A 26,178-nucleotide genomic window follows, 5' to 3' on the forward strand; every position below is an offset into this window, starting at 1 on the left:
TGTCACAACAGCTCGATCAATGTCCCGAAGGACCAGTCCATAGATTCCGAAGAACCTAGGTAAACAGTCCATATGTCCCGAAGAACATAGGTAAACAGTCCATATGTCCCGAAGAACATAGGTAAACAGTCCATATGTCCCGAAGAACATAGGTAAACAGTCCATATGTCCCGAAGAACATAGGTAACCCTCGACCCTTGGCATGCCAACTATACCCCTAGCTCTCATATCACATAACATGGGCATTATCATTTATGACCGTTCACATTACTTATTCATATTCTTACTCTTATAAACACATACCGTTTCTTTTCAGTCACGTATCACATATACGTGTAATCCTTGATCTCGTAATCACATGTTCATTCTCTTCTATCACATACCAAATGTATATGTAAACACATATCCAATATCATATGTTGCATTTTCATGTAAGCATGTAAATCATGTAACATATAAACATACATCCATTTCTATGTACTAATGCATACAGAGTAATCACATAACATTATATAAGTTACTTCTTACCATAGTAACTCTATCATTGACTCATCGCAAGCCAATGCTTGATTAATCACATAAGTACAATTTAAATTGCACTCACCTTAGCCTTGCTTTGATTCGATTATTCCGGAACTTGTTTAGGCTCAATATCTACATAAATATATCATTTCAAAACAACTATCAGAAGCCTATACTTTAAACTTGATGTTAATAACTTACACCGGTTTAATAAATTGAATTCTGAATTTTCATTTAGGGGGGAATCGATACCCCCCCCCAGGGGAATCGGTACCCCCTTAACATTCTGGAAATTTTTCGTTCAAGAAGGGGAATCGATTCCCATTCATAGGGTATCGGTTCCCTCTACCCAGAAATTATATTCTAAGCCCGAAAATCATCAATTTTCAACTCAAACCTTCCTATTTCACTTCCTTTAATACTCCTAACTTTAATACACATACTTAAACTTATTTCTATTCCATAATCACTTCTTTAACTTCAAATATAGTCATCCCTATGTAATTACAAAAATTCTACTAGTTTTGCAACATGTTCAAATTCCTATTCTAACACTTCCTATCCCTTAATTAACTTGATTACAAGTCAAATTCAACTTTCAATTCTCAATATACACTTTATTTCTATTTTTCATTCCAAAACTCCTAATCTTTAAATCCTCATAAACTCTTCATTTTGTTGTTTTAAAGTAACTTAATCCTTCCTTAATCTTACTTAGCATCTAATAATCAAAACTAAACTTAAATTTCAGCACATAATCAACTCAAGAGAAAACTTACCTTTTGCTTGGCTTCACACGTGAAGAGAAAATGAATAAGGAAAAGAGAGAATAGATTTTTCTGGAAACTCTCCATCCTTATCCATATATATATCATTTAATTATATTTTCAAGTCTAATGACCAATTTGCCCTTTAACTCTTTAGATAATTACAATAAACTTTTAGGAAATATTTCTGAACAAATCATTAAACTATTAAATTATTATACTTTAATCACCATATTCTGAAATTTTACAATTTTGGTCACTTACCCGTATTTTGGGATGTTACATTCTATCAACTTTTCATGTCATTTCACATTTGTTCTATCTTATTCTTATGACTTCTCATAGAAATATATATTATTTTATAAACTTGCATTCATATGATTTATAATCTTCTTCTCATAATCAAATATATCATGTTTTATAACATATATCATATAGGTATATAATAACTTATGCATTCTTCTCTTATGCTCACCTAAATCATGTAACCTATGTCATACTTATAAACACATATCACTTCTATTATTTCTTTTATGTATTAATATAACCCATTTACTTAGTTCAGTTCCACATAACTCCTATATTTTTTCTCATATGTCTTCATATATATTTACCATCTACCTCATATCATAGTTTCATTTAAGCACATAAATTTTACCATATAACTTATCTTACATGTTCATATAATCACTTATGTTTATGCCTCCTAACTTAAATATTGTTCCCATAGAGTTTCATAACCTTTCTCGTGTACTCACTTATACCATATAGTATAAATTATACTTGGTCATCTTACGTTAACATGTTCATTTTATTCCTTATGCCTTTATCATATAATTTATTTCATATTCATATACAATCATATAGATCATTTGTATTATTTCACATGACTTATCACACTAACAAATACTTATGTACACATACAAATCATAACAATCATAGGCTTGTGCTTATGGAATCATACATTTAAACATGGGAATGAGACTTATCACAAATCAAATAACATTTTAAGAGTCACTTCTTACCATAGTCACTCCGTCACTGGCTCATCGCAAGCCAATGTTTGTTCTATAACATATGTACAATTAAATTGCACTCACCTTAGCCTCGCTTCCTTTGAATCAATCCTAGTCCTTCGATTGTTCCGGAACAGGATTATGTTTAGTATCTACATAACATACATGGATCCATATCAATATTCTAATTGATATACTCTAATTGTTCATTCCTTAGACTAAAAGAAAGGTTGATTTCATCTCTTATTTAAAGTAGGTATCGATACCCTCTATAGGGTATCGGTACACCCCTAACTGAGGTATCGGTACCCTACCTAAGGTATCGATACCCTATTGAAATCTGTAAATTTTACCCAGAAATCACTATTCAAGCACGAAAATTCACTATTTTTAGCTTCAATACTTCATGTTTCATTCCATTTTATATTATTAACTCAAATAAATACTCTTAAACCAATTTATACTCATTTATCACATCTTAAACCTCAAAATCTTATTCTCCATATAGAAATCAATAATCATCCTAAATTTTCAAGATGTTCTAAATCCAATTCTATCACTTCATATCTCTGAATTAAGTTGATGACAAGTCAAATTTAGTTTTAAATTCAACTTATCAACTCTTTTTCAGAAATTCACTTAAAACCCCATTCTCTTTAATATTTCATAACTTCTTCATCTTTTGATTTCAAGACAACTTAAGCTTTCCTTAAGCTTAAGTATCACCTAAGGATCAAAACTCATACTTAAAATCAACAAACAATCAAGTAATCAGAAAACTCACATTTGCTCCATTGGTTCACGATGGAGAAGAAGAAAGCAAGAAGAAGAAGAAGAGAGTTTTTCATCTCACTCCCCCCCTTAAGTGTTTATCTCCTATTAAAGGGGAAAAATATCTTTCATGTTAAATGACTATTTTACCCTTTAATTCCTTTAATAATTACTAACAACCCTTCATCAAATATTTTCAAATAAGTCATTGAACTATTCAACTTTTCTACTGTACTCGCCAAATTATGAAACTTTACAATTTAGTCATTAACCCTATATTAAGGATGTTACATGAAGAGCTTAAGAATGTATGTAATATGAGTTCCGTTGGAATTTTTGCTTAATGTGTTGATTTATTTATTAAGTATAAATAAAGCCATTATTGATGAAGATATAATGCTTTTAAATTTACTCCCGTGAACGATAAGGAAATGACTCTTAATAGAATATAGAGTTAACTACATGAAAAATCGTTCACGTTCATGTTTTGTCTAATCAAAAAATATAAGATATAATAATTTTTTTTATTTAATTAAGACGTGGTTATCACGAGTTAAATGTGATTAATAATTAACAATATATATGACATGATAGTTGGTATAATCACACATTTGATTCGTATTATTTACATATTCTCTCAATTTAGTCATATTTTTAAATAAATTTTAACATAAAATATATATTTTTAAATAAAATATTCTCCCAAATTGATTTCTTTTGTTTTCATTCAACCAAAGGGTGACACATGTAACTCTTTGATTGGTGAAAATGAATATATTAAATTAAAATAAAGTTAATCCTCTAACCGAACAGTGACACATGACATTAGAGGTGAGCAAAATTCAACTCGACTCGAAAAACTAATTTTTTCGACTCAACTCTTGAAAACTTGACTCTAATTAACTTTGATTTGTTATTATATAAACTCGACTCGACTCGAAAAAATTTCAAGTTCAAAACGAGTTGTAAAACACAACTCGAATAATTTGAAAATTTTAGTAATTAGTAGATTGATTTTCAAGTTTGAGTTGAGCATCACATGAAAAAAAATATGAAGAATACACATCTATTGTATATGGTTATAAAAGATCATTTAATTTGGAATCAAATAATATCATAATATTATAAATATTTATAATTAAATTTAAACAGAAACTCAAAAATTTGACTCGACTCGACTTTAAAAAAAATTCAAGTCAACTTCGAGTTGTAAAATATGAGTCGTCAACTCGAATAACTCACATTTTTACTCAACCCGGCTCGATCAAACGTTCACCCTTACGTGGCATGACATGTGGCGCCATTCGATTGGAGGATTAAATTTATTTTAATTTATTAAAAGTAGGACTAAATTGAAAGAATATATAAATAACATGGATCAAATATGTGATTATATCAAAATATTTAACTACTGTTACCAAATATTAACTCGAATGACCACATCTTAATTAAATAAAAACGAAAAATGACCGTATCTTATATTTTTTTAAAAGTAAGTGGACAAAATATAAACGTATTATTTTTCATGTAGTTAACCGTAGGATATAAACATGAGATGGAAAAAAAATAGGCGGCAACCACGAAGACGGGAAATATCCCAAACCACGGTTTTAATTTAATTAAATTTTTACATGCGAAACAAAAAGATTAGATATAAAAGAATTGTTTAATTATTAATTTTGTATTGAATCGTTTATTTAAAAATATGAAGAGATAAATAGGATATTCATAGTGGGTTAGAATAGGGGGAGATGCAGATTAGCAAAATTGGTTCCATTTTATATTCATTTTCATTTACGGATACATATGCAGAATTTAATATTGTAGTTGGTACAAACCCCAATATACTTATCACCCTACCTGTATTCTTTCAAATTAAAATAATTTCTTAGCTGTAAAATTCTAAACAGTTTGATTACCTTGCCACAGTAATATTCCGTTTTTCTAGATAAGAAATTAATTTTTACAATAGTTTTAAGTTAAATGGTCATGGGAATGGATAGGATTTATTACGTGAGGTTCAAGGCAATGAAATCCAGATTATTCACCCCAAAGGTTTAAAATCAATTTGGGAAGAGGGTGGGAGATCAATTTGACAAAGGTTTTTAAAAAAAGGACCATGAGCCTATCTTATCTCTTTAGATTTAAAATATTATTATTAGTAAAACTAAGCATCTAAGATAAGAGCTGGTGTATCCGTTTTTTCGGATCGCATTATTTAATCGTAAAATGGGGCCACCCCCATCCATGCATTTCTGCAATGATCTCTGTTTCAGATTTAATTACAACTCTTGTCATCAATTTGATCTTATCTCCATCATAATTTACTTTTTTCAATGTTATAAGCACACTTGTAACTTTAATTAATTATTATATTGTATAATAAAAATAACTAATAATCAGTTAATTTGGTAAAATGATGTATTATGTTTTTAAAATAAGATTAAAAGAAAGCATTATATGTCCTTAAACTATGATCCTCTTTGTAAATTGGCCCCTAAACTTTTAAATGTTTCAATTCCATCCCTAATCCATGACTACCATTCTAGACTAGTCCTCATCTCGATTTTATCCCAAGCTATGACATTCATTCTAAATTGGTCCCCAAACTTTTTGAATATTCCAATTTCATCCCAAACTATACATATATACTAATCACATTCCTTGTTAATAAAATCATCAGGCCAACTTATAGTATTATATGTTTGAACAAAAAACAAACAAAATTTGGTTAAACTGATTACATATTTAAATGGATTTGGGGATGAAGTTGGAATATTCAAAAGTTTAGGGACCAATTTAGAAAGAGGGTTATAGTTTAGGGATAAAGTTAGAATCTTCAAAAGGTTAAGGACTAATTTAGAATGAAGAGTCATAATTTAGGGATGTAATTGGAATATCCAAAAGTTTAAGGACCAATTTATAAGGAAGGTTATAATTTGGGGACATACAATGTAATTAAACCTAAAATAAAATTGGATATTGAAATCCAACTACCATTACCAAATATATATATATATATATTATGGAAAACAAGGAGGAATGGTATGCAATTAAGTCCAAGTTAGGGGGCGTGGTAACTTCAACCTCAAGGCATTGAAAGTTGAGATATAACAAATGTCAAAGTATCCATGTAATTATTGCTTGGGATTGATGAATCGAAATTTGCTTCCAATTGGTAAAGCACATAATTGTTTGGAATGAAGTGTTTTGTGTCCCCCACACTCAACGTCAAAGACCAAACCCAAGCCTATGAAACGTGGTCAAAAACGAAACCGGATATTGATGACCTAATATCATCCCAGATTTTGCATCTTAATTTTCATGGTTTATTCACATTGACTGCTTCCAGAAGAAGACTACATCTACGTCTGCATGGTGATGACTACCTTAATTATTCGGTGCATGTCACCAATCTCTGGTACAGACATTTGTTCTGTAATAGCAGAAAAATGACATGCCGAGTAAAAACACAAACTTTTCATCCCCCAACGGAATGCCAGCAGCATACGAACAACAAAGATGGCTTTCAGAGTAGATGCGGAGCATATAATAGACCCTTGCAGCATGTGAATGATAGAAACAGAATGCATTTTAATATAGCTACCTTGTTTTCACCACTCCCCAATGAGGAGCGGCTGCTCAAGTGTTTGTATAGATGATTAGATGCCATTGGTTGTTCATCCAAGTTTCCAAATCAACTGCCTTAATTATGAATCCGACTTCGGTGAATGTCAGGATTGGCTAATAATCAGCAGTAACGGTTTCAACTTTGGAACACCCATCCTTATAAGGCTTGCACAACTATTTTTCTCCAAACAACCAATCATCATTACGGAGTTTGAACAAATGCTCAAACTACCAACTTCCACATTGATAGTAATGCACTTGTCAATCAGCATGCCAAGTATTGCTTCCAAATTCCGTTTGACAAACACAAGTAAAGAGGATTGGAGATGGCAAAGAATGTGGTACATAGAGTATGCCACCTGAACAAATCAAATCAAATTTTACATTTCCAGAATAGATGATATCTGAATTACAAAGAAAAGCATTTGATGAAGTTACGATCATCTGTCAATTTCCAGTTTATCTAATGCAGCAGCAGCAGCATCTAAAAGGTCAACATCAAGATGCTTTGTTTCCCCATCCTTATGCCCCCTCACCGACTTCTTCATGTACACTTGTCCTCCAAATACTCAACTAGAGACCTTAAGGCCTCCTCGAGGGATCCGGTACTAGGAAGCACTGCTCCCCTAGGGCCTACAGCTCGGTTAATGAGTTCACCCCCCCCCCCCACCACAAAAAAAAAGAAAAAGAAGAAGCTGCAAGTAAGAATGCCATTCATCACCTCTACTCTTTAAGCTAAGTTCCACGGACTTGTTTTGTTTTAGAAGCAACTAATCATCACCACTTGCAATACAATGGGTCCATCTCAGTCCTCAAACAAACAAACAAAACTTAATCCAAACTTTAGCTACTAGGAACTCGAGCGGACCCAGAAAACCAACATTTTATGATTGATCATTTCAATTTACATCAGACAAATTGATTTGAATTAAACCTGGATTCATTTAGTAAAACCCCTCATTTATCTTCTTTCTACTTCACCAAACTATTATTATATTTGTAACGTCATCTTTATTAACTTTTGTTTTTTTAAAGAGCGCATAAAATATGAGGAATCTTGCCATTCTGTCGAGACGTGGTTTCCACTAGAGAGAAATTGTGCTTATTTTTCTCATTCATTGCCTCATAAAAAATACGAAAGCAGAGTCTCGAGATTTAGTCGGTCTACATTTTCAATTGGAACTGAAATTAATAATAAAAAAGGCTCATTTACATAAGTCCCTCAACTAATCCCAAGTAATAGAAAACACTACTACACTTTTGTCTTTTTTATATATAAATTTAATTTAAATTAATAGTAATTGTTTATTATCAGGTTGAGTAGAGGACCAGTGGAGTCCAACGGCAGGAGCCAGATTCTGCAGTGTTGCAGGTTGAGAGTGACGGTGCTCCCCTTCGTAACTTACAATCAACATAGAGGGATCATCCGGATCTCGCTCCACGTGTTTCCTCGCCGGACACCCTCTAATGCTGCTACACTTGTAATATCCTCTGTAAAAGAAAGTCAAAACACATATTAACAACCGTTTGATCAGAGCTTGGAGATTCCACCAGGAAAACACTTGTTACCGTGGATATGGGGACCCTTTAATAGGCTTTTGCCCGTACTTCCTCCATGAATAATCGTCTGCTGGAATATCCGCCATCTTTGAACTGATCGCAGCCACCCTTATCACTTTCTTCACCCTATTTCTCCTGAAATCATAAATAATGTCGACGCTGTCATGCACTAGCACTACTATCGTCAACCTTGTGCGTACAGCGACCCGATTCTTTCTTTTGTCATTAAAGGGGGACCACATAACTCAACAAAGAGGTAAGTCAAAGCTCCACATAAGCCAAAAACCCTTGTGTTAAAATTTGAGGCTATCATTTATTGAGCCTAAAACTGTTCAACAACCCCAAACGTTCCCATTAACTCGCCACAATCTAGATGATATTTCATTGAAGCTAAACTGGGTCGTTTTAAATTGAATCCCTCGAATTCGATTTTCAACTTTTGTTTACAGTATTCGATAAAGTCAAAAGCTAAAGTGTCTGTTTATATACGACAAGGGTTAAAATAGAAAGTATTTTGCGTACCGTCGTTTTGAGCAATGGCACTTGCTGCTGCCGGACCCAGAAGCGATATCAGAGTGGTCATGTTCATGGCACCTCTTCTTGAATGGCGTAGATGATAGCGGCGGTTTTCCCGCCGAAACTGTCGGCGCTGACGCCAGGAATAGAGATGATCCTAGCTTCCCGTTGGAGACGCTACCCTCTCCGGTGATGGCAGAAGACATAAACGAAGAGTTAGACGAAACACTGAAGCTTTCTTTGGGAAACTCCAGCTCAGTGTTTTTGTCACTGGAGCCAAACAAATTAGCTTTCGTAAAGTTGAGAGTCAAACTCTGTGGCTGAGATTGAACAAAACTAGGTGTGGAGATGGGAGCAGAAGTAAGAGACAGATTTTGTTGAGGAATAGGAAGAGGTAGAGAAGCAGAGGATGAGGAGTGGATGGGTCCGCGTCTGAACCTAGCGTGACCACTTCTGTTGAGAAGAGAGATGACCCTTTTGAACTTAGAGACGGTGAGATTGGCGAGGTCCGTGCAGTCGACGTTGTTTGACCGATGGGAGAGTAGTCTGATCAAGTGCTCCATACCCTTCAAGCCTTGCGATGCAGCCTCTTGTATAGCCACCTGATCATCCATCTTTGGAAATTTTATCAGATCCACCGCCATGTTTGAAGAAAATGAGTTGGGAAAGCAAACGGGGGGGGGGGGGTTTAAAGGTTGAAGAAGGACCGACTAACCGGGTCTGAGTCAAGATTGGAGTTTTAATCCAACGGATAAGATCGATTTGAAAGTTGGTGGTGGTCCCTGCGCGGAGAGAATCGTGACGTAAGATTTGGTTTTGGTCTAAAGGAGTAACTAAGGGGTTTGGAAAGAAAAAACAAATAAACTGATCAACCACGTTGACGACGACGAGATACGGTCTAACCAAATAACAATAAAGTAATAGTGGGGGCTTATACTATGTGAGAAAGGGGCCATCAATGGCAAGGTGAGCATGAATAAGAGATGAGAGGAAGTATGCAGTAAAAAAAGTATAATACTTGTATATTGATTATATAAAGGACTATGTATAGAATATAAAACTTCTGATGTTTATATACAGCTTCTAATATCTAATACAAGCCTAACAGACTTCACAATTGATACTAACAACCCTAACTGCTACTAACAACTTCAAGAACCTCCTAACTACTTTACTAACAACACCATGCAAGCTAAGTATGCATACGCAGTAGCATGGGCACCATTGTTGCTGACTCATCATGCTAACATTCCCTCTACTTCTTCTTCTTCTTCTGCTCTTCTGAACTTGAACATCCTTGAACTTGAAAAACAAAAATTCAAATATTGCTTTAGCCAATGGTTTATTTAGTAAAACCATCAGCCACTTGATGCACTTCTTGATGAAAAGACGAATACTTGAAACGAAAGTGTGATACATTCTTCCGTTTGACTTGAATCGGAAGTGTCGATGCTTCCTTCCGTTCGACTTGAATCGGAAGTGCCAATGCTTTCTTTCGTTCTTCTTATTCACAATACGAACGAATAACACGAGCAATAGTGAACCAAAACAATCAAATACTAACTAAAACAACATCTAAAAAAATTGACATCTATGAGCATCATTGAAATAAGCTGTAACAGTGATAACAACATTAGAATTGCTCTTTCCCCAGTAAGCCTCGGCAGTTTCTTCATCTTGGTCAAAATAAATGCACCAATTTGGCTAGGAGAATATTGCTGCCCGTTCGCTTCGACCCAGGCATCTCCATTGGGAGCCCTCACAATCTTGAAAGGAACCATCCCCATTTCTTTTGTTGTATGGGGATCATCATATTGTCTACCAATCAGACGCTTGGTCCCAAATAATGTATTAGTTGGATTGGTAACTGCCTGACGTTTTGTAGGGGTGCCCACAAGTAACTATCCCTTTGGGTTGAAGGCAACAACAGATGGTGTAGTCCGTGCACCCTCCGAGTTCTCAATAACCTTGGGATTCTTTCCCTCCATGACAGTAACACGGGAGTTGGTTGTCCCCAAATCAATACCAATAACATCATTGCCTGCAGGTTTTTCACTGAAAGCTCTTGAAAAAATTGTCCAATTAATTCCGGCTAAGCTGTTGCCATTGCTAGTAAGGCATCTGTAAGCAGAGAGAGGTGCAGAGACGGAGTCGCAGCATCGAAATGTACGAAGCAAAGATGCCGTAGCCATGCCTGTAACTTGGACGGAGACCAGAGGAGGATCAATTTGAAGTTCTTTGTGAAGGTAACAGCAGTACATACTCAGAATCTTTGGCTAATGATACCATGTGAGAAAGGGGTCATCAATGGCAAGGTGAACATGAAGAAGAGATAAGCAGGAAGTATGCAGTAAAGAAAGTATAACACTTGTATATTGATTGTGTAAAGGACTATGTATGGAATACAAAACTTCTACTGTTTATATACAGCTTCTAATGTCTAATACAAGCCTAACAGACTTCACAACTGATACTAACAACCCTAACTGCTACTAACAACTTCAAGAAGCTCCTAACTACTTTACTAACAACACCATGCAAGCTAAGTATGCATACGCAGTAGCATGGGCACCATTGTTGCTGACTCATCATGCTAACATACTACAACATTCATGAATAGGGGTTCTAGTGATTTGGTAATGACTTTATGGCTTCCAGGTCATTCCCTTGTTAAAATAATATTACTTTAAATGATTATTTATAAAAATGTTCTTATAATATTTGGATTATTTGGCAATTAACTCTGTGGTTTCCTGCTTCTCTCAAGTACTGAGCCTGCTGATTCTAGCAGTAAATCGAAAGTTATATCATTCTTTACTTTGTAGAGATTTCAAAGATAAGACTCGAATAACACCATCCAGTTGTGATCCTCGAACACATATTGGCGGTTAAGCTAGAAAGGATCCACAACCTGATATCCAAAGATATGAAGGTTATCAAGTTTGAAAGGATCCTCAAGTGTATTGTTGGATTAAAAATAACAATTATTTAAAGGGTAAAATATACAAAAAAAATCCTCAAATTTTGGTCATTCAACTTTTAAAACTTACAATAAAATCATCGAATTTTTAATTCGTTTTCAATAACGTCTCTGTCGTTACCTCCCATTAGTTTTTGCTAACGTGGTAGGTTAACGGATTCTTCTTAATCTATTTCTCTAACAGTTTTTGAGAGAAAAAACCCTCACAATGCTTGAAACTTTGACACCATTGATGAACTTCAAAGCTTCAAATTTTAACCCATTTTATTATAGAAATTCAACCAATATATCTAAGGAAATTTCTCATTTTATTATAGAAATTCAAAGAAATATACATGAACATTAGCAAGAGTAAAGATGGCAATTATAATGTTTCTATGAGTTGAAAATGTGATCCCTGGGGATTCACTTCCAAACTTAAGAACAATTCCCCATCCAACAACTCCTATGGCATAAGCTTAAAACTAGGTTGGATTTGTCTATTCGAACGTTCTTATGTAACGTGCAATTATTGTCCTTAGTGAAAACAACATTTTTTTTTTGGATAATTCAATCATATTATTACCCAAATAACAAGAACTGCTACAAAAAACAATGTTCAGAATACAAAAATTGCAACAAACAAAAAAATAACAACAATCAAATAATACCCCAATTGTTACAAAGAGTAACATTAACAGTATCTAATATATTAAGGTTTCTACCCCTTAATTGAAAACCAATCGTTTCCTTAATGGCATGAATCAGATCTTCAATGGTCCTTGAACGTTCTTGAAAAATCCTTTTGTTTCTTTCCTCCCATAGAGTGTAAAAAAGGGCATTGGAAGCAATCTTTAGAATGTAAGTGAGAAGGGATTTACCCTTCCATTTAGCAGAAGTCCAAGCCAGGAGATCATTCTATGATAAAAGATTGTTTTGTAAACCATTTAAAGAGAAGACAACAGCCCATAAAGAACCAACTGTAGGACATTCGAAAAAGAGATGATTCATAGTTTCTATGGCAGCACCACAAAAAACACAATGGTAATCATTAAGTAGTCCCATATGTTGTAACCTTTCTTTTGTAGGAAGTCTGTTGAGGAAAACCATCCAAGTAATTAAGCTGTGTTTGGGGACGTGAAGAGGGAACCATAGCAGTTTATGCCATGGAACTTTGGGAGTCTTAAGTCTGATATTATTCTAGATTTCTTTGACTTTTGTCTTAGAAGGCAGTATAATAGAGTTAGGTTCTGGTCTCATTTTCAATATTTATCTTAAGTTCCAGCTCATGGAAGACTTAATCTCAATATTCCATAAGTCATGGACATTGAAAATGTAGTTTCTAAGCCATACCACCCATAAAGAACCTTCACCTGCCAGTATGTGTTTTATAAGAAGCATCAGACATGCCTTGTTCCATGATCTTAAGCCTTTACGGCCAAGACCCCCTTCAGATTTTGGAAGACATATTTTCTGCCAATTCACCCTTGCACCAACAACTGATTTGTTAGCCCCCTTCCAGAAGAACCTTGAACAAAGTTGTTCAATCTTTTTAATAATAGAGGAAGGAATGATTAATTGCCTGCACCAATAGTTTGTTATGCTAAATAACACTGCTCGGATTAATTCCAATCTTCCAGCATAACTGAGTGATCTACCAAACCAGAATTATAATCTAGCTTTAATATTATCAACGAGAGAAGAGCAGTCTTTTTCAGATATCTTTCTAGTGTCCAAGGGAATACCTAAGTAGTAGACAGGGAGTCTGCTAAGCTTAAAGCCAGTGATCTGTTTAATTTTCTCAAGATCAGTAGAGGGGATTCCAGTAGCAAACATATCACATGTATAAGCATTTAAGCTTAACCCATACATTTCATAAAAAAGATCAAGGACAATAGTAACACCAATAACAGAATCCATAAACCCTTTGCAAAATATTAAAAGGTCATCGACAAAAGAGAGATGGGTAAGAGCAATTCTTTTGCATTTTGGATGGTATCCAAAAGCACTTTTAGCAGCAGCCATGTTAAGAAGTCTTGAAAGAATATTCATAGAGAGAACAAATAAAAAAGGAGAGAGGGGTCTCCTTGTCTAACTCTTCTAACACATTTGAAATGACCAATTAATCTCTCATTAAAAGAGATAGAGTAGCTTGCAGTTGAAAAAACAAATTTCAATCCAGTTAATGAAGACAGGAGGAAGACCTAGAGCTCTTAAAATAGCAATGATAAAACCCTAATTTAGAGGGTCAAAAGCTTTGTGAAGGTCTATTTTCAAAGAGCATCTAGGAGAGATACAATTCATGATGTAGCCTTTGACAAGTTTCTGAGCCAAAAGGGTATTGTCAACAATATTTATGCCTTTGATAAAAGTAGTTTGGTTGAGAGTGATGAAGTCAAGAATAAGTCTGGAAAGTCTGCTGACCAGGATCTTAGAAATTGCTTTGTAAACCACAAAGCAATATAAAATGGGTCTGAAGTCTTTGACTTTACTTGGATTTGGAATTTTAGGAACCAATGCTATAACAGTGGCATTAAAAGTAGGAAGCAAGAAAGAATCCTGGAAGAACTGTTTTATGGCAGCAATAGTGTCTTTAGCAATAATAGGCCAGGACTTTTTGAAGAATAGAGGAGAGTACCCATCAGGGCCAGGGGCTTTGTCATTCCCTTGTGTGAAGAAAGCTTCTTTGATTTTCTCATTTGAGACATTTTTTATAAGTTCAGCAGTGGATTCAGTAGATAAGGATGACTAAAGAAACTCTTTTAAGAGATGAGGATCAAGAGGTTTAACATTAAGGTCAGGGGAACCTATTAGATTAGAGAAGAAATTAATAACTTCAGAGGACATTTCATCAAAAGTCTCTAATCGGTTCCCTTGCTCATCAACCAGAATTATGATGGCGTCCCTTTTATTTTTGAAAGCAACAGCAGAGTGAAGGAACTTAGTGCATTTATCACCCTCCTTAAACCATTGAACCTTGGCTTTTTTCTTTAAAAACATATTATCTGCATCTTCAAGAGTTTTTAATTCTTTTTGTAATTTGAGTTCTTCTTCAAAAACAACCTTCCCTTTAAGAGTTTTGATTTGTTGAAGTTCTAATTCTATTTTCTTCTTCTTTACCCGGTCAGACAGGTCACTATAGAAAGTCTGGTTAAGCTCCTTAAGATGAGGCTTAAGTCTCTTCAGCTTTGAAATTTTTTTTTGCACAGGGTTGCCAAATGAAGGATTTTGGCAAGAATTTTTTCTATATTCAAAAAATTAGGGTCCTGGGTCCAGAAATTAAAGAATTTAAAGGGTTTAGGCCGGTTAGCTTGGACCTCTTTGTAAAGCCATATGATAGAAAGATAGTGGTTTGAGGTGCCAGGGGAAGAAACTCAACATGAGAAGAAGGGAAGGAATTCATCCAGTTATGATTTATAAGCACTCTATCAAGTTTCTTAGCAAGGTAGGTGCTTTGTTGTTTGTTACTCCAAGTAAAAGAAGGGCCAAAATAAGGGTGATCAATGAGGTCAAGTTCATTTAAAGTATCTTTGAAATCTTTCATGGCAGAAGAATTAAAAGGACCCAACAATTCAAAGTCATACCTTTCATTAGAGTTAAGGATTACATTAAAATCACCCCCAGGATCCAAGGATGATTACTAATTGTTCTATCCAAGTCATGAAGCTGCTGCCACATGATTCTTCTAGTTCTGTCATCATTATTGCCATACACAGTAGCAGTTATAATAGGAAGGCCAAGATGAAGACCTTTCATAGTTATGTTTTGTTCAGAGACATGAATAACAGAAAACTCTAAGTCTTTTCTCCATAAGAACCAAATTCTACCATTGAAGGAAAAGTCATAGTTGGTGCAATCATTCCAGTTATAAAACTTATTTCCAAGAATACTAGCAGACTTATCAGATTTAACTCTAGTCTCTAATAGATAAAAAACATCCAACTTATTTTGATTAGCTCTTCTAAGAACTATTTCTTGTTTGAGAGGACAGTTAAGTCCTCTAACATTCCAAAAGGCAAAGAGCATTGAGAAGAAGTGTCAAGGGAACCTCCACAACCATCAACTTCAACATTTTTAGCTTTATCAAGTTTTTATTTCTTCTTAAGTTTAAACTCTTTCACAATGCTAGCAACTCCTAAGGATGATGCTCTAATCTTTCTTTGTTGACCTTCAGGAGGAGCAAGAATGTCATCAATAGTACTAAGAACTGCAAATCTATTTTTAGATAAAAAATATCAGTTTTGTTCTTTTCTGGTCTTCCCCTACCCCTTTTAGGAATAGAAGGTTTTGAAGCATTAGTCCCCTCAGGAAGAGAGTCTACAGATTCAGAAATAGTAAGTTCTTTATCTATATTGGGTTTTTCCAATTCTTCAGGTTCTTGGGTTACTTCATCAGAGTCATTAGGCATATTATTAATTGCTTCCACTGCATTAGATATTTGCATTTCTTTTTCCATACTTGTAATTTAACAGATGTTGAGTTTTTTAGCACATTACAATTCTTGTCAGAGTGACAAAAAATATTGCATTTGCTACAACGAGAAGGGAGTCAGGGCACTTCAACCAGAACTGAAGTGGATTGCCCATCCTTAAGTATAACATCTACATATTTTGGGATAATGTCTTTAACTCCTAATTCAATGCAGATTTTAGCATACTCTAGGTGAGATTTAGCAGCAGTTACAGTATCCATAGACAAAGGAGATCCTATGGCACTAGCAATGTAGCTCAAACCAGTCCTTGAAAATAACTCGAGAGGGACATTGTAAAGGTGTACCCAAACAAAAATCTTAGAAAGATCAAAGGTGAGTCGTTTCATGTTAGACTCCCATTTTCTAAGGATTAAGGGTTTATTAAGTATGTGCCAAGGTCCATTCTCTATGACCCAATCTCTAGCAGATTCTGATTGAAAAGAAAAAACATATAGATTATTGCTAGTGAAGCTAACCTGTACTTTGCCTCATACCATAGCTTTCTTCCACATATTATCCACAAGACGTTGCATAACAGTAAAAGTTAGAGCAGCACCGAGGAATTGCACTACAAGAGAAAGATGTCATTATGAGATTCCTGCTTCATGCACCTCGGGAGGGGGATGGACAGTTGGGATCCCATCTCGAACCCTAGGGGGATAAAAATCCAGATTTTTCCCTGAAGAACCCCCAAATAATTTCCTCCAGTCCATCGCCATCACAAGAAAGAGTAGAACACTGCTAAGAACAGAAAGCGAAACCACCGAGAAATCTTCGAGGAGAAGAAAACGCCAGAGACACGACAAAGATTTTCTGATTTTCGTTAGCCCTCCTAATCGTTCCCCAACTCACATCATTTATAATCCCATGAATATGGAATTAGTGGATTTTTGGTCAAATTTTAACAACAAAAAAATCATCAAAACCCCAAATCAATCTAAGATTTCAAACAATTCATTGAAAGGGAAACTCACATTTTTCTTCTTAAGCTTGTCGTTTCCTTCAGAACCAGTGTTGCTTTATCCACTTATCAAATCAAAAGTTCCTTTAGCTTGTAAATTAGTGGCGGCGAAATCATGTTTCTCCAACATTCCACCAGCTCCGCTGTCAGGACCTACTTGTCAAACCCGATTAATCTTCCCAAAGCCATGAACTTTGAAGAAGAAGAAGTGTATAAAGGGGTTAAAGCTTGAAGCTTTGAAGGTCTTATCAATGATGTCAAAGTTTCAAATTTTCCTCTCAAGAATTGTGAGAGAAAAAGATGAAGCAAAAGCAGGGGTTAACTGTCATGTCAGTAAAAACTAAAGCAGGTAACGGAAGGGACCTTATTGAAAACTAGAAGTTTGATGACTGTATTGCAAATTTCAAAAGTGATGTGACCAAAATGTAAATGCCCTAAAAATTTGAGGACTATTTATATACTTTATGCTTATTTAAAATTTTAATATATAATTAGTTACGGGGGGTTTAAATAAAAAAACACGTGGAGCCTTTTCCTTGCACTAATCTACTGTCCACACCAGTTGTCCATTTTTTTCCCATAAAACCGAATGATGCCTGTAATTCTTCTCTGAACCCTTGGATATTTCCACCGCGAATCCAACGGCTGGTTAGCCGACGAGAGAGTTGGCTATGTGTTAGCTTCTTCAAGGGCTACTTTTAATGAGTCACAATAAGCGTAGCTAGTGCCCCAAAATGGAAGAGTCTGTCCACACTGCTTTATTTGATTTACTTATTCGATATTTTTTTGAGAAAAGACTATCTAATTATATTAATCAGTATATTATTTCATTTAATATTTATTTTAACTCCATACATATTATTGTCACTTATTAAAGAATTTATTCATATCTTCATCCTAATTTTGATACAGTTATAAAAAAATGGTTGTCCCTTGTTCCCATATGTAATGGGGTAAGGGGAGGTAAGATAGTAGGCTGCCCCTAACATTAGGTTGAGAGCAGCTTCCGTAGGAGACCTCCAAATTATGAAATGCCCTCCATGGGACTCGATCTCACGACCTCAAGGTTAAGAACCTTGTGCTCTACCAACTAAGCTGGATGGTCATTTCCAGTTATAAATGGCCATTAAAATTCTTAAATATGTGATGGTGTACTCATAAAAAATGTCAACTTTCAATATAATATTCAACATGTCTTAAAATTCACTAAAATATTTAATTCTGAAATGGAAAATGTCCTCAACGACCATTATGATATTGCCCAAATCTTCATTCGATAAAGAGATGCATAAAAAGAAACACGAGGATCCAAGCATTAAAAAATGCAGTCAAGATTGGATATTCTGTAAAATATATAAAAGAAGCATCCCTGTTTTATATTCTCCAAACCATTATAGTTAAAAGCAAGGACTGGCTTTACATTTAAATAAAACAGCTCTTATTTAACTCGATTTTAAAATGAAATAAATACGCCACTTGCCATCCCTTAGCTAAGAATAATTATGCAAATATTAGTTTGACTTTGTTTAATTAAATTATAGTAAATGCGAATATAAAACTTTAGTGGGTGTTGTACAGGATTTGATTCCTAACTTGTACAATCAATAAAATAATGATATTGTTAGCTTTTAAAAGGGTGTAAACTTACAAGGGAAATGAATTGTCGAGTATTGGGATAATAGTGGATGGGGGAAACAATTGATGGTGGCTTCGGAATAATAGTGGAACCCCTCCATTTGAGATGTGCACCAACATCAGTGGAAATATTCCACTCTCGGATGTACCTACTTATTTAGTGAAGAAAGCTACCCCAATTTTAATAACAGCTGTGAAATTCTCCTCATATGAAGCATTTACTCGACATACATGAAATCATGTCTATATATTTTAATTATTTGTTAAAGATCAAATGAATGCCCTCCCTCAGCTCTCGCTACACACTGGGATTTCAACAACTATGGGATATGAGTAGTCCTAGCCAAGGAATGTGCAAAACTGAAAATAAAATAAGCAACCATCTCAAAACCTACAATCGTCTTGCCATTCCCCATCTTTTAATGTCTTGCCTGAAGATCATGGTCCCAAGTGTAGCAACACAACCGACAGCAGCCTTGACAAGTCGCTTGCTTAACATTTTTCTCTCTGCTTTTTCCATTTCTACCGCCCAGTAGTTTGGGTTCTCCATTTTAACCACCACCAATTTGAAAAATGTCTAATCTTGGGACAAAATGATACCAGAAGAACCAAACAATTCATCTCCAGAATCAAGTAATGAACAAAGAGCAAGGAATAACATTGCAGGAAACGTATCTGCAGCTGTCCTTAAGACCCCCATTTTTTTTCTTTTTTGGCTCTAGTAAAGACACAAGCTCAGCCACTCCATTTTTATATTTTTTAACTCCACACCCACATTTTCACTCGCTTCCACTTGTAGCTTTATACAGTAACACAGAATCTGTTAAACCTGTTTAATAAATACACTCCTTTAGGTGGACAGTATTTCAGCACCGGAAGCTAAACTCACTCCCTTGTTAATATATAGTTTGGAATTGGATGCTTGACTTTTTTTTATTTAACATATGTACCCATAATTGTAGATGTCAATCTATGGATAAATTTATACAAAATTAAGACAGCTAACCATTAAGATTGATTCGACATAATGCTTTATTGTCACCTTAGTCTAGTACGAAGGAATGTTTCAGCTTTCAAGCTTATATCACCTTTGAGTTCCTTTTCCCAGTATGTAAACACTGTTTATATATGAGACTCAATTGGTTAATATAATCCACAATCTATTTTAGTCAGTCTTTGATATCAGCTCAAATAATGGTAACCAAGATAAAAAGAGGGGGGGGGGAATTTGAAGGCTCGCCTAAATTTATTAGAGTAAATTTATGCTTAATAATCGTAACCAAATTCTTCCATTACGTCATTGTCAACCTAAAATGGTTATGAACCATATATGAAAATTGGTACAATAGCATCCAAGATTTCTGTAAATAATGAAATCCTAGATATGTAACCCCCGACTTCTTCATTTCTTTTGATCATGGGATGATGAAATTATAAAGTAAAAGAAGCGAAAAAAATATGATTTTAACTAGAAAATGCAGCCAATTACTGCAAACTGCCATCTGCTATTTCAGCCCTCTTTTCCCCATTCCCTTCCTCATTTACTGAACCCTGCATGGACAATTCACGTTTCAGGCTGCCATCCCCGGCAACAGGTGAACTTGCCTCAGAATTGGCCATATTGGTGTCTTCTGGATCTTCCATTTCGTTACTGACTGGTACTTGCGAATCTTGCTCGTAGGTTTCTATTTCTTTTGAAATCGATAAATATTGCTGGTTCGCTTCAACCATCTTCGTATTTTCTGCCCCGCTCACAGTATCAGAACTTGTATTTTTTCCACAGCGGGGAACCTTATCCATATCAGAAGAACATGGCTGACTATTTGTCCAGTCCATGTTATCATTCCCCACATTTTCTCTCACAGCTATTGAATTATCCGTATCCCTATCTTCACCGTTTATTCTAATAATTTCTGAATCAATCTGAACATGCGACTCATTTCCGTTGAAGGAAAATTCCTTAGCAAGTGATGATGTTGACTTAGCCACATCGCCGTTCTCGTGTCCATGAACAGTATCTGTATTCATTCCAGCGGAAGACCCAACTTCAAGTCTACAAATATCTGAATGCAAACTACCGTTCATTGACAGGGACGCACGGCGACTAGAAGAACTAATGGGCTCTTTTCCAGGTACACGTTCAGTTTGTTCCTTTGAGCAATGCTCTGCTTCAACTTTCATTCCCGAGGTTCTAAGACATGATGGGCGTGGAGACACCCTGCACGAGAATAGGAAAATAGGATGCCTCTCATGTCACTAGTATAAAAGACTTAACACAGCCAAAAGACAAACTAGAATATTCATATGCTTTTACTTGGTTCCATCTAGGGACCTTTTACAGTTTTACCATTCATTATACTATAATATATTCATGACAAAACAAAGGGTCAGTCCTTGTATATCTTCGGTGACAGTTACTGAAGAGAAGGGTATATAAAGATGCTAAAATCTAATAATAAATGGAATTTTCTCTAACAGGTTAATTCACATCAAATCTCGGACTTTTACAAGGCATAACCTATACACATTATATGATTTACTTGATGGCAAACTGGTAATTTGACTAATTTCTTATAATTTGAACGGCTGAAAAGTAATAAAAGCTTTAAAGAGAGAAAGAGAGAGATTTGGCTTTTAACTGCAGGTATTTGGAGAGACCGTGAGGGAGGAAAAAGGTACCTGCTATACAAAAGCATATATGCTCCCTCAGAAAGTACCTCTTCCAGTTCAACCCTCGAAACCTGGAAAAAGAGGCAAAACCAAGTTAGGCTAAAAAACTGAAATTCAAATGGAATAGGCATGACGTACAAAATATCCCATGTTTTAATGATGATCAACATCTGGGGTTGAAATGGAGGCCTTGGAATCGCAGAGAGATTATTTTAATTGCCACAACACACAATATAAGGGAAATGAGAATGAGAGAGAGAGAGTCACCTTACAGTCATCAATTCTATACCAATTTCCAGCGAAATCTTTGGTATAGCAGATATAATGACCAAAAAATGATGCATTCAACATGTCCACATGGACAACTACTGCATAAAGTTTGTAAAGATTGGTATCATCTCCATCTTCACTCATGTAAGGGGTAAGATCTAATGTCTCAGGAAAGCTAACTCTTTTGTTGAGTTTTCCAAACCGGCCACTCTGCAAAGATTTTCAATAGCAATTCCAGATATCAATGAAGCAACAAAGCTTCAATTAACTAACTTACCAGTAAAAGGAAAAGAGACCAAGCATCCACCGCCAAGTCAAACAAATTAAACAAGCATTGAGGATGTAGGGTAAGACCTGAAATCTTTTCAAGGCAATTGTAAGAATGTTAGGAGCCCATCGTATGGTAAGGCGCTTCCATGCCTTAACATAGTCATTGCAGCTGAAATGAGAAACAAAATACAATAGTAACACTAGATCCCAAAATGAGAATAACCACATAGTTAGGCACTAAAAAACAAAATATACACACAGAATATGGCTAAAGTTCCTGGCTGTATAGTTTAAAACCATGCAAAGTAAACTATAACATCTTGAGATCAAAAGGAGAAGCAATCGTACCCATCGCATTTGTACATATTTTCTCCATGAAGACACTCTTTATCAGTGAACTGGTCAAGGCATTCCTCCAATGAAGAAGCATCTCCATGAATTTCAACAGTTAAATCCATCATATTTTCATACTGATTTGAAATCTTATTGCAATTGGTACAAATCACCTACAGGTTTTAATGCAATGATAAGTATTACACATTAGAGTACAAATTCGAGCATTTTAAAACACCAAGCAAGGTGATATATATAAAAACATTACAGCCTAATCAACTGAAATCACTTTTAATTGATCAGAGATTTGACTACCAAGAAAATGCTTACTTAGATAAGGAGAAATACTCTTAATTTTACAAAAACCTGGGTATTCCATTTTGGGAGGAAACTAAACTAAGAAGAAAACTGAAGAACAAGAAAAATTCAGAACATTTCTTCACTAATAGGATCCAGGGACACTGTATTTTATCAATGGTGAATAGCCAAAGTTAAATTGGAAAAGAGAAAAGAAAAGTTGAAATGAGATGTATCACTTGAGACTGTAGATGACCGCCAAATATATGCTGAATAAGGGTTGTCTCTTGCGAGCTGCGCTCAACAGCTTTTTCTCCACCGAATTCTTCAAGGCAAATTGATTGCATCGTGTCAATAGCAAACCTGAAAAATGAATGGTAAAAAGAAGGAAAGAAAAAACCTAGTGCTCCGGAATTTCCTCAAGAAAAAACCTGAAAAATGAATGGTAAAAAGAAGGAAAGAAAATGCAATCGCATAAAAATGATACTGACCTCATGAATTCATGTGCATCCTCCTGTCTTCCATAACCAAGATTACCTCCAATATTAGGCAGTCGTGACAGAATATTAACTGGTGAAAATGGATGCGAACTCTGAATTGATCTTTCGACGTGAGTTTGAAATTCACACAGAAAGCACCAATCATTGCGTCTGCCTGGAAAACAGAAAAAACAAAGTAAAGTTAGATACTGTTCAAGAAACTAGAGATGAGAACCTACGAGATCTAGTTTCTCAATTCACATTCTTTTCGATGGCCTTTCTCCAACAAGTAAGCAACAAGTGGTCGAGTGGATACAAGGCACTGCAAAACCACATTGGCAAAGCAACTGCAGAAACAAACAGGAAAAGGTAAATCAAATAGAGGAAGGAACAGAAACTTATCTTGTTTAATCATATGTAAAAAAGGTTCAACTAAAAGAACCAATAAGCATGATAAGCATGAACCTGTTTCCACAATTTAAGAGTCCACATGGAGGAAATCCTGATTTCTCCCAGTTGAAGATCTTTACAAACTCATCATAAGGGAAAAGAACCTAGAAATTTTGAATATTAGTTTCAAATTTACTTAAATTGGTTTTTCCAAAGGGTCAAAAGGTTAACCTTTCTTGGTTTCTTGATAATCTTAGAGGTTCCACTGACAGGAACCAGGGCAACTCCTGAAGATGGTTTTGTGCTTGTAGTCTGTGTAGAATTCACTTTGCACTTTGTCTTATGGACCTTCCAGTGTGCCTGTTGGCAAGCTTGGGAGCTGAACAGGAAAGCAATCATAAGACTAAACCATCCATATGATAGAAGAATTATGAACCAACCGTAAATGAACTTTAACGATGATAAAATCATTGTCCATTGACATGTTAACTGAGAATCCTTGTTTTCTAATATCAGACAGAAAACACAAAGCTTTTAAAGTCAAGGAGCTATTGGCACAAGAGGCTTTTTGTTAACTCATGCAAAAATATGGCAACAACTTAGGCATTTGCTCGCACAATTGAGTGATGGAGTGATCAAAATTTCAACACGGAACTTGCTGGGCTTCTAATTTATATATTAAGCACAACGGCACGTTTATAAAGAAATAGAAAATCAATCAAAAAAAATTACAATGAAAATTCCTGGAAACCGTTCTTATATCGACAGCAAAAACACTTCTTTCTAAACTATAAATCATAGAATTCCAAAAAAAAAAAAAAGCGAATTGAAGTGAAGTGAAGTGAGAAAACCAAAACATGCAACTAAAATAGATAAAGAAAAACCACAAGATTTCAATTAAAAGCACTTAAGCTAGAGTGAAAACAGAATCAAGAAACGTTACCAGTACACAACAGCTAGAGAAACTCTGAAACCTGCAGTTAATAATCACTAGGACGCTTACGAGTACTAATAACATAAAAAAAGAAATACTTTATTTTTTTTACTTTTCGAGAATCCCGAGAAGCTAAAGAAACAGCTGAAACAATGATGAAAAACAGTAATAACCGCCCCAACAAGCAATCAAGTAGGAGGATCACAGAAGCGAATAAAATATTGTAGAAAGAAAAATAAGAAAACGTACCAATAACGAGCAGTTTTGCAACGAGAGCAGACCTTGGGGGCGGGGTTGGAGCAGACTTCGCAAGGGAAGACGTCGGTGTCCATGGGGATGGAAGGCATTGTTTGGTCACGATCGAAATTGGCGTCGACCTCGAAGTGTTTCGACGCCTGGTTCTTCAGCAAGTGGAGAGCCCCAAATACGAAAATGAAGAGCGTCAAGATTAATTGCAGGAACCAATTAAGATCTAACGTTATTCCGCCGACATGCATCTACTCAGGCTTCTGGGTCTCGATTATAGGGTTTTTCTTCATCGATTTTCTTTTTCCTTTTGGCACCACTCTCTGACAGTTCCTCCCTTTACCAATTTTATCAATATTAATTACTCTCTTACTCTGGAAACCTCCAAACCCAAAATTAGCGATGCCTTCTCCTATTTAACAGGAATATACGCATGTATAATTCTTTAAATTTTTTTCATCCGTCTTTGTCGATCATTTAAATATTGAATAACTACTTAAAATAAGAATACATTATTAGAAAACAAATATAAATTACTACTGTTATTATGTGATTGAGACAAATGCATAAGTCCTGTAAAAAGAAAACATTTGTATACAAGTCATCGATTGCCCCAAAATTATCATTTGCATGAATGTGTGGGGGTTAGACTAATTGTGTGTGATTAGTTGATTTATTAATCTTATGTCATATATTAATGTTTAAGCTGAAAACCATTTGAAATACCAATTTGTGATGTTTGATGTTATGTTAATAGGAATATTGTAAGTCGTTAAGTTTCTTAAGTTTAAAGCTTGGTTTGTAACATGGAAAGATGTAAAGCCATTTTGAATTGTAGAGAACGATTCTTGTGATAATTGGAGAAATTAGAAGGAAAATATTGGGAAAAGAAGGGGGCAAAGAATCGGTTGGGGTTTAGGACAAGGCATGCATAGCTAATAACAAGGGCAATTTTGGCAAAACAAACTCATATGTATAATGAGTTCTAATAAAATATATATTTTTTTTATTAAAACTTATCATTGTGACATGATAAAATTTAATAAAAAATTAGATTTTATTGGAACTTGTCACTTTGACAGACGAGTTTGAATAAAAAATATTATTTGAGCAAGCTCGTAATGTGAGCGTAATGAGTTTACCTTATACTATAATATTTGTCGTAGATCCTAAATTAATTTTGAAGATGACCCGGTGATCTAAATTTTTTTTTACTCGCATGGCCTTTTGGGTCGATTTCGCCAGTAACAATACCCCGATCACCCCGCATAAATACAATTGGGCTTAGCTATCCCAAACAAGGAGGAAAGTAACTAAGAAAAGGGCCAAGTATTCAGCCCACTTAAGAATAGCTGTAGACCTAATTAATTTGAAGTCTGTGCAGAAACAGTATGATCCAATTCAATGCAACTACCTGATACCTTGCGGGCATTGCTGTCCACGCAAGCTCACCTGTCCAGGAGTTTGTGCTTCGTAAATAA

General features: G+C 35.1%; 2 protein-coding genes across 2 annotated transcripts; both read right to left on the reverse strand.

Moving 5' to 3' along the window:
* Positions 1-7,839: 7,839 nt before the first annotated feature.
* LOC120200294 (probable WRKY transcription factor 17) lies at positions 7,840-9,462 on the reverse strand. Its single transcript, XM_039201178.1, has 3 exons — positions 8,789-9,462; positions 8,276-8,401; positions 7,840-8,197 (listed from the first exon to the last, which is right to left on the reverse strand). Exons 1-3 carry the CDS (start codon positions 9,424-9,426, stop codon positions 7,993-7,995), a joined length of 969 nt encoding a protein of 322 aa, XP_039057109.1. The 5' UTR covers positions 9,427-9,462; the 3' UTR covers positions 7,840-7,992.
* Positions 9,463-20,108: 10,646 nt separating this feature from the next.
* LOC120200304 (ubiquitin carboxyl-terminal hydrolase 18-like) lies at positions 20,109-25,068 on the reverse strand. Its single transcript, XM_039201184.1, has 11 exons — positions 24,701-25,068; positions 23,749-23,896; positions 23,593-23,681; positions 23,389-23,474; positions 23,140-23,302; positions 22,888-23,011; positions 22,367-22,524; positions 22,103-22,187; positions 21,746-21,958; positions 21,488-21,549; positions 20,109-21,026 (listed from the first exon to the last, which is right to left on the reverse strand). Exons 1-11 carry the CDS (start codon positions 24,946-24,948, stop codon positions 20,294-20,296), a joined length of 2,109 nt encoding a protein of 702 aa, XP_039057115.1. The 5' UTR covers positions 24,949-25,068; the 3' UTR covers positions 20,109-20,293.
* Positions 25,069-26,178: the final 1,110 nt, after the last annotated feature.

This window comes from Hibiscus syriacus, unplaced genomic scaffold, assembly GCF_006381635.1.
Source record: "Hibiscus syriacus cultivar Baekdansim isolate YM2019G1 unplaced genomic scaffold, ASM638163v2 tig00000340_pilon, whole genome shotgun sequence".
In the NCBI taxonomy this organism is placed as follows: Eukaryota; Viridiplantae; Streptophyta; class Magnoliopsida; order Malvales; family Malvaceae; genus Hibiscus; species Hibiscus syriacus.

Coding starts and splice junctions, on each gene's coding strand:
- LOC120200294 (XM_039201178.1), bottom strand. CDS start 9,426: ATGGCGGTGGATCTGATAAAATTTCCAAAGATGGATGATCAGGTGGCT. Junction 8,402..8,788: donor TGCCATTGCTCAAAACGACG/GTACGCAAAATA, acceptor TTATGATTTCAG/GAGAAATAGGGTGAAGAAAG. Junction 8,198..8,275: donor AAAGGGTCCCCATATCCACG/GTAACAAGTGTT, acceptor TTTCTTTTACAG/AGGATATTACAAGTGTAGCA.
- LOC120200304 (XM_039201184.1), bottom strand. CDS start 24,948: ATGCATGTCGGCGGAATAACGTTAGATCTTAATTGGTTCCTGCAATTA. Junction 23,303..23,388: donor GAAAGGCCATCGAAAAGAAT/GTGAATTGAGAA, acceptor TCTGTTTTCCAG/GCAGACGCAATGATTGGTGC. Junction 22,188..22,366: donor AATATGTACAAATGCGATGG/GTACGATTGCTT, acceptor TTCTCATTTCAG/CTGCAATGACTATGTTAAGG.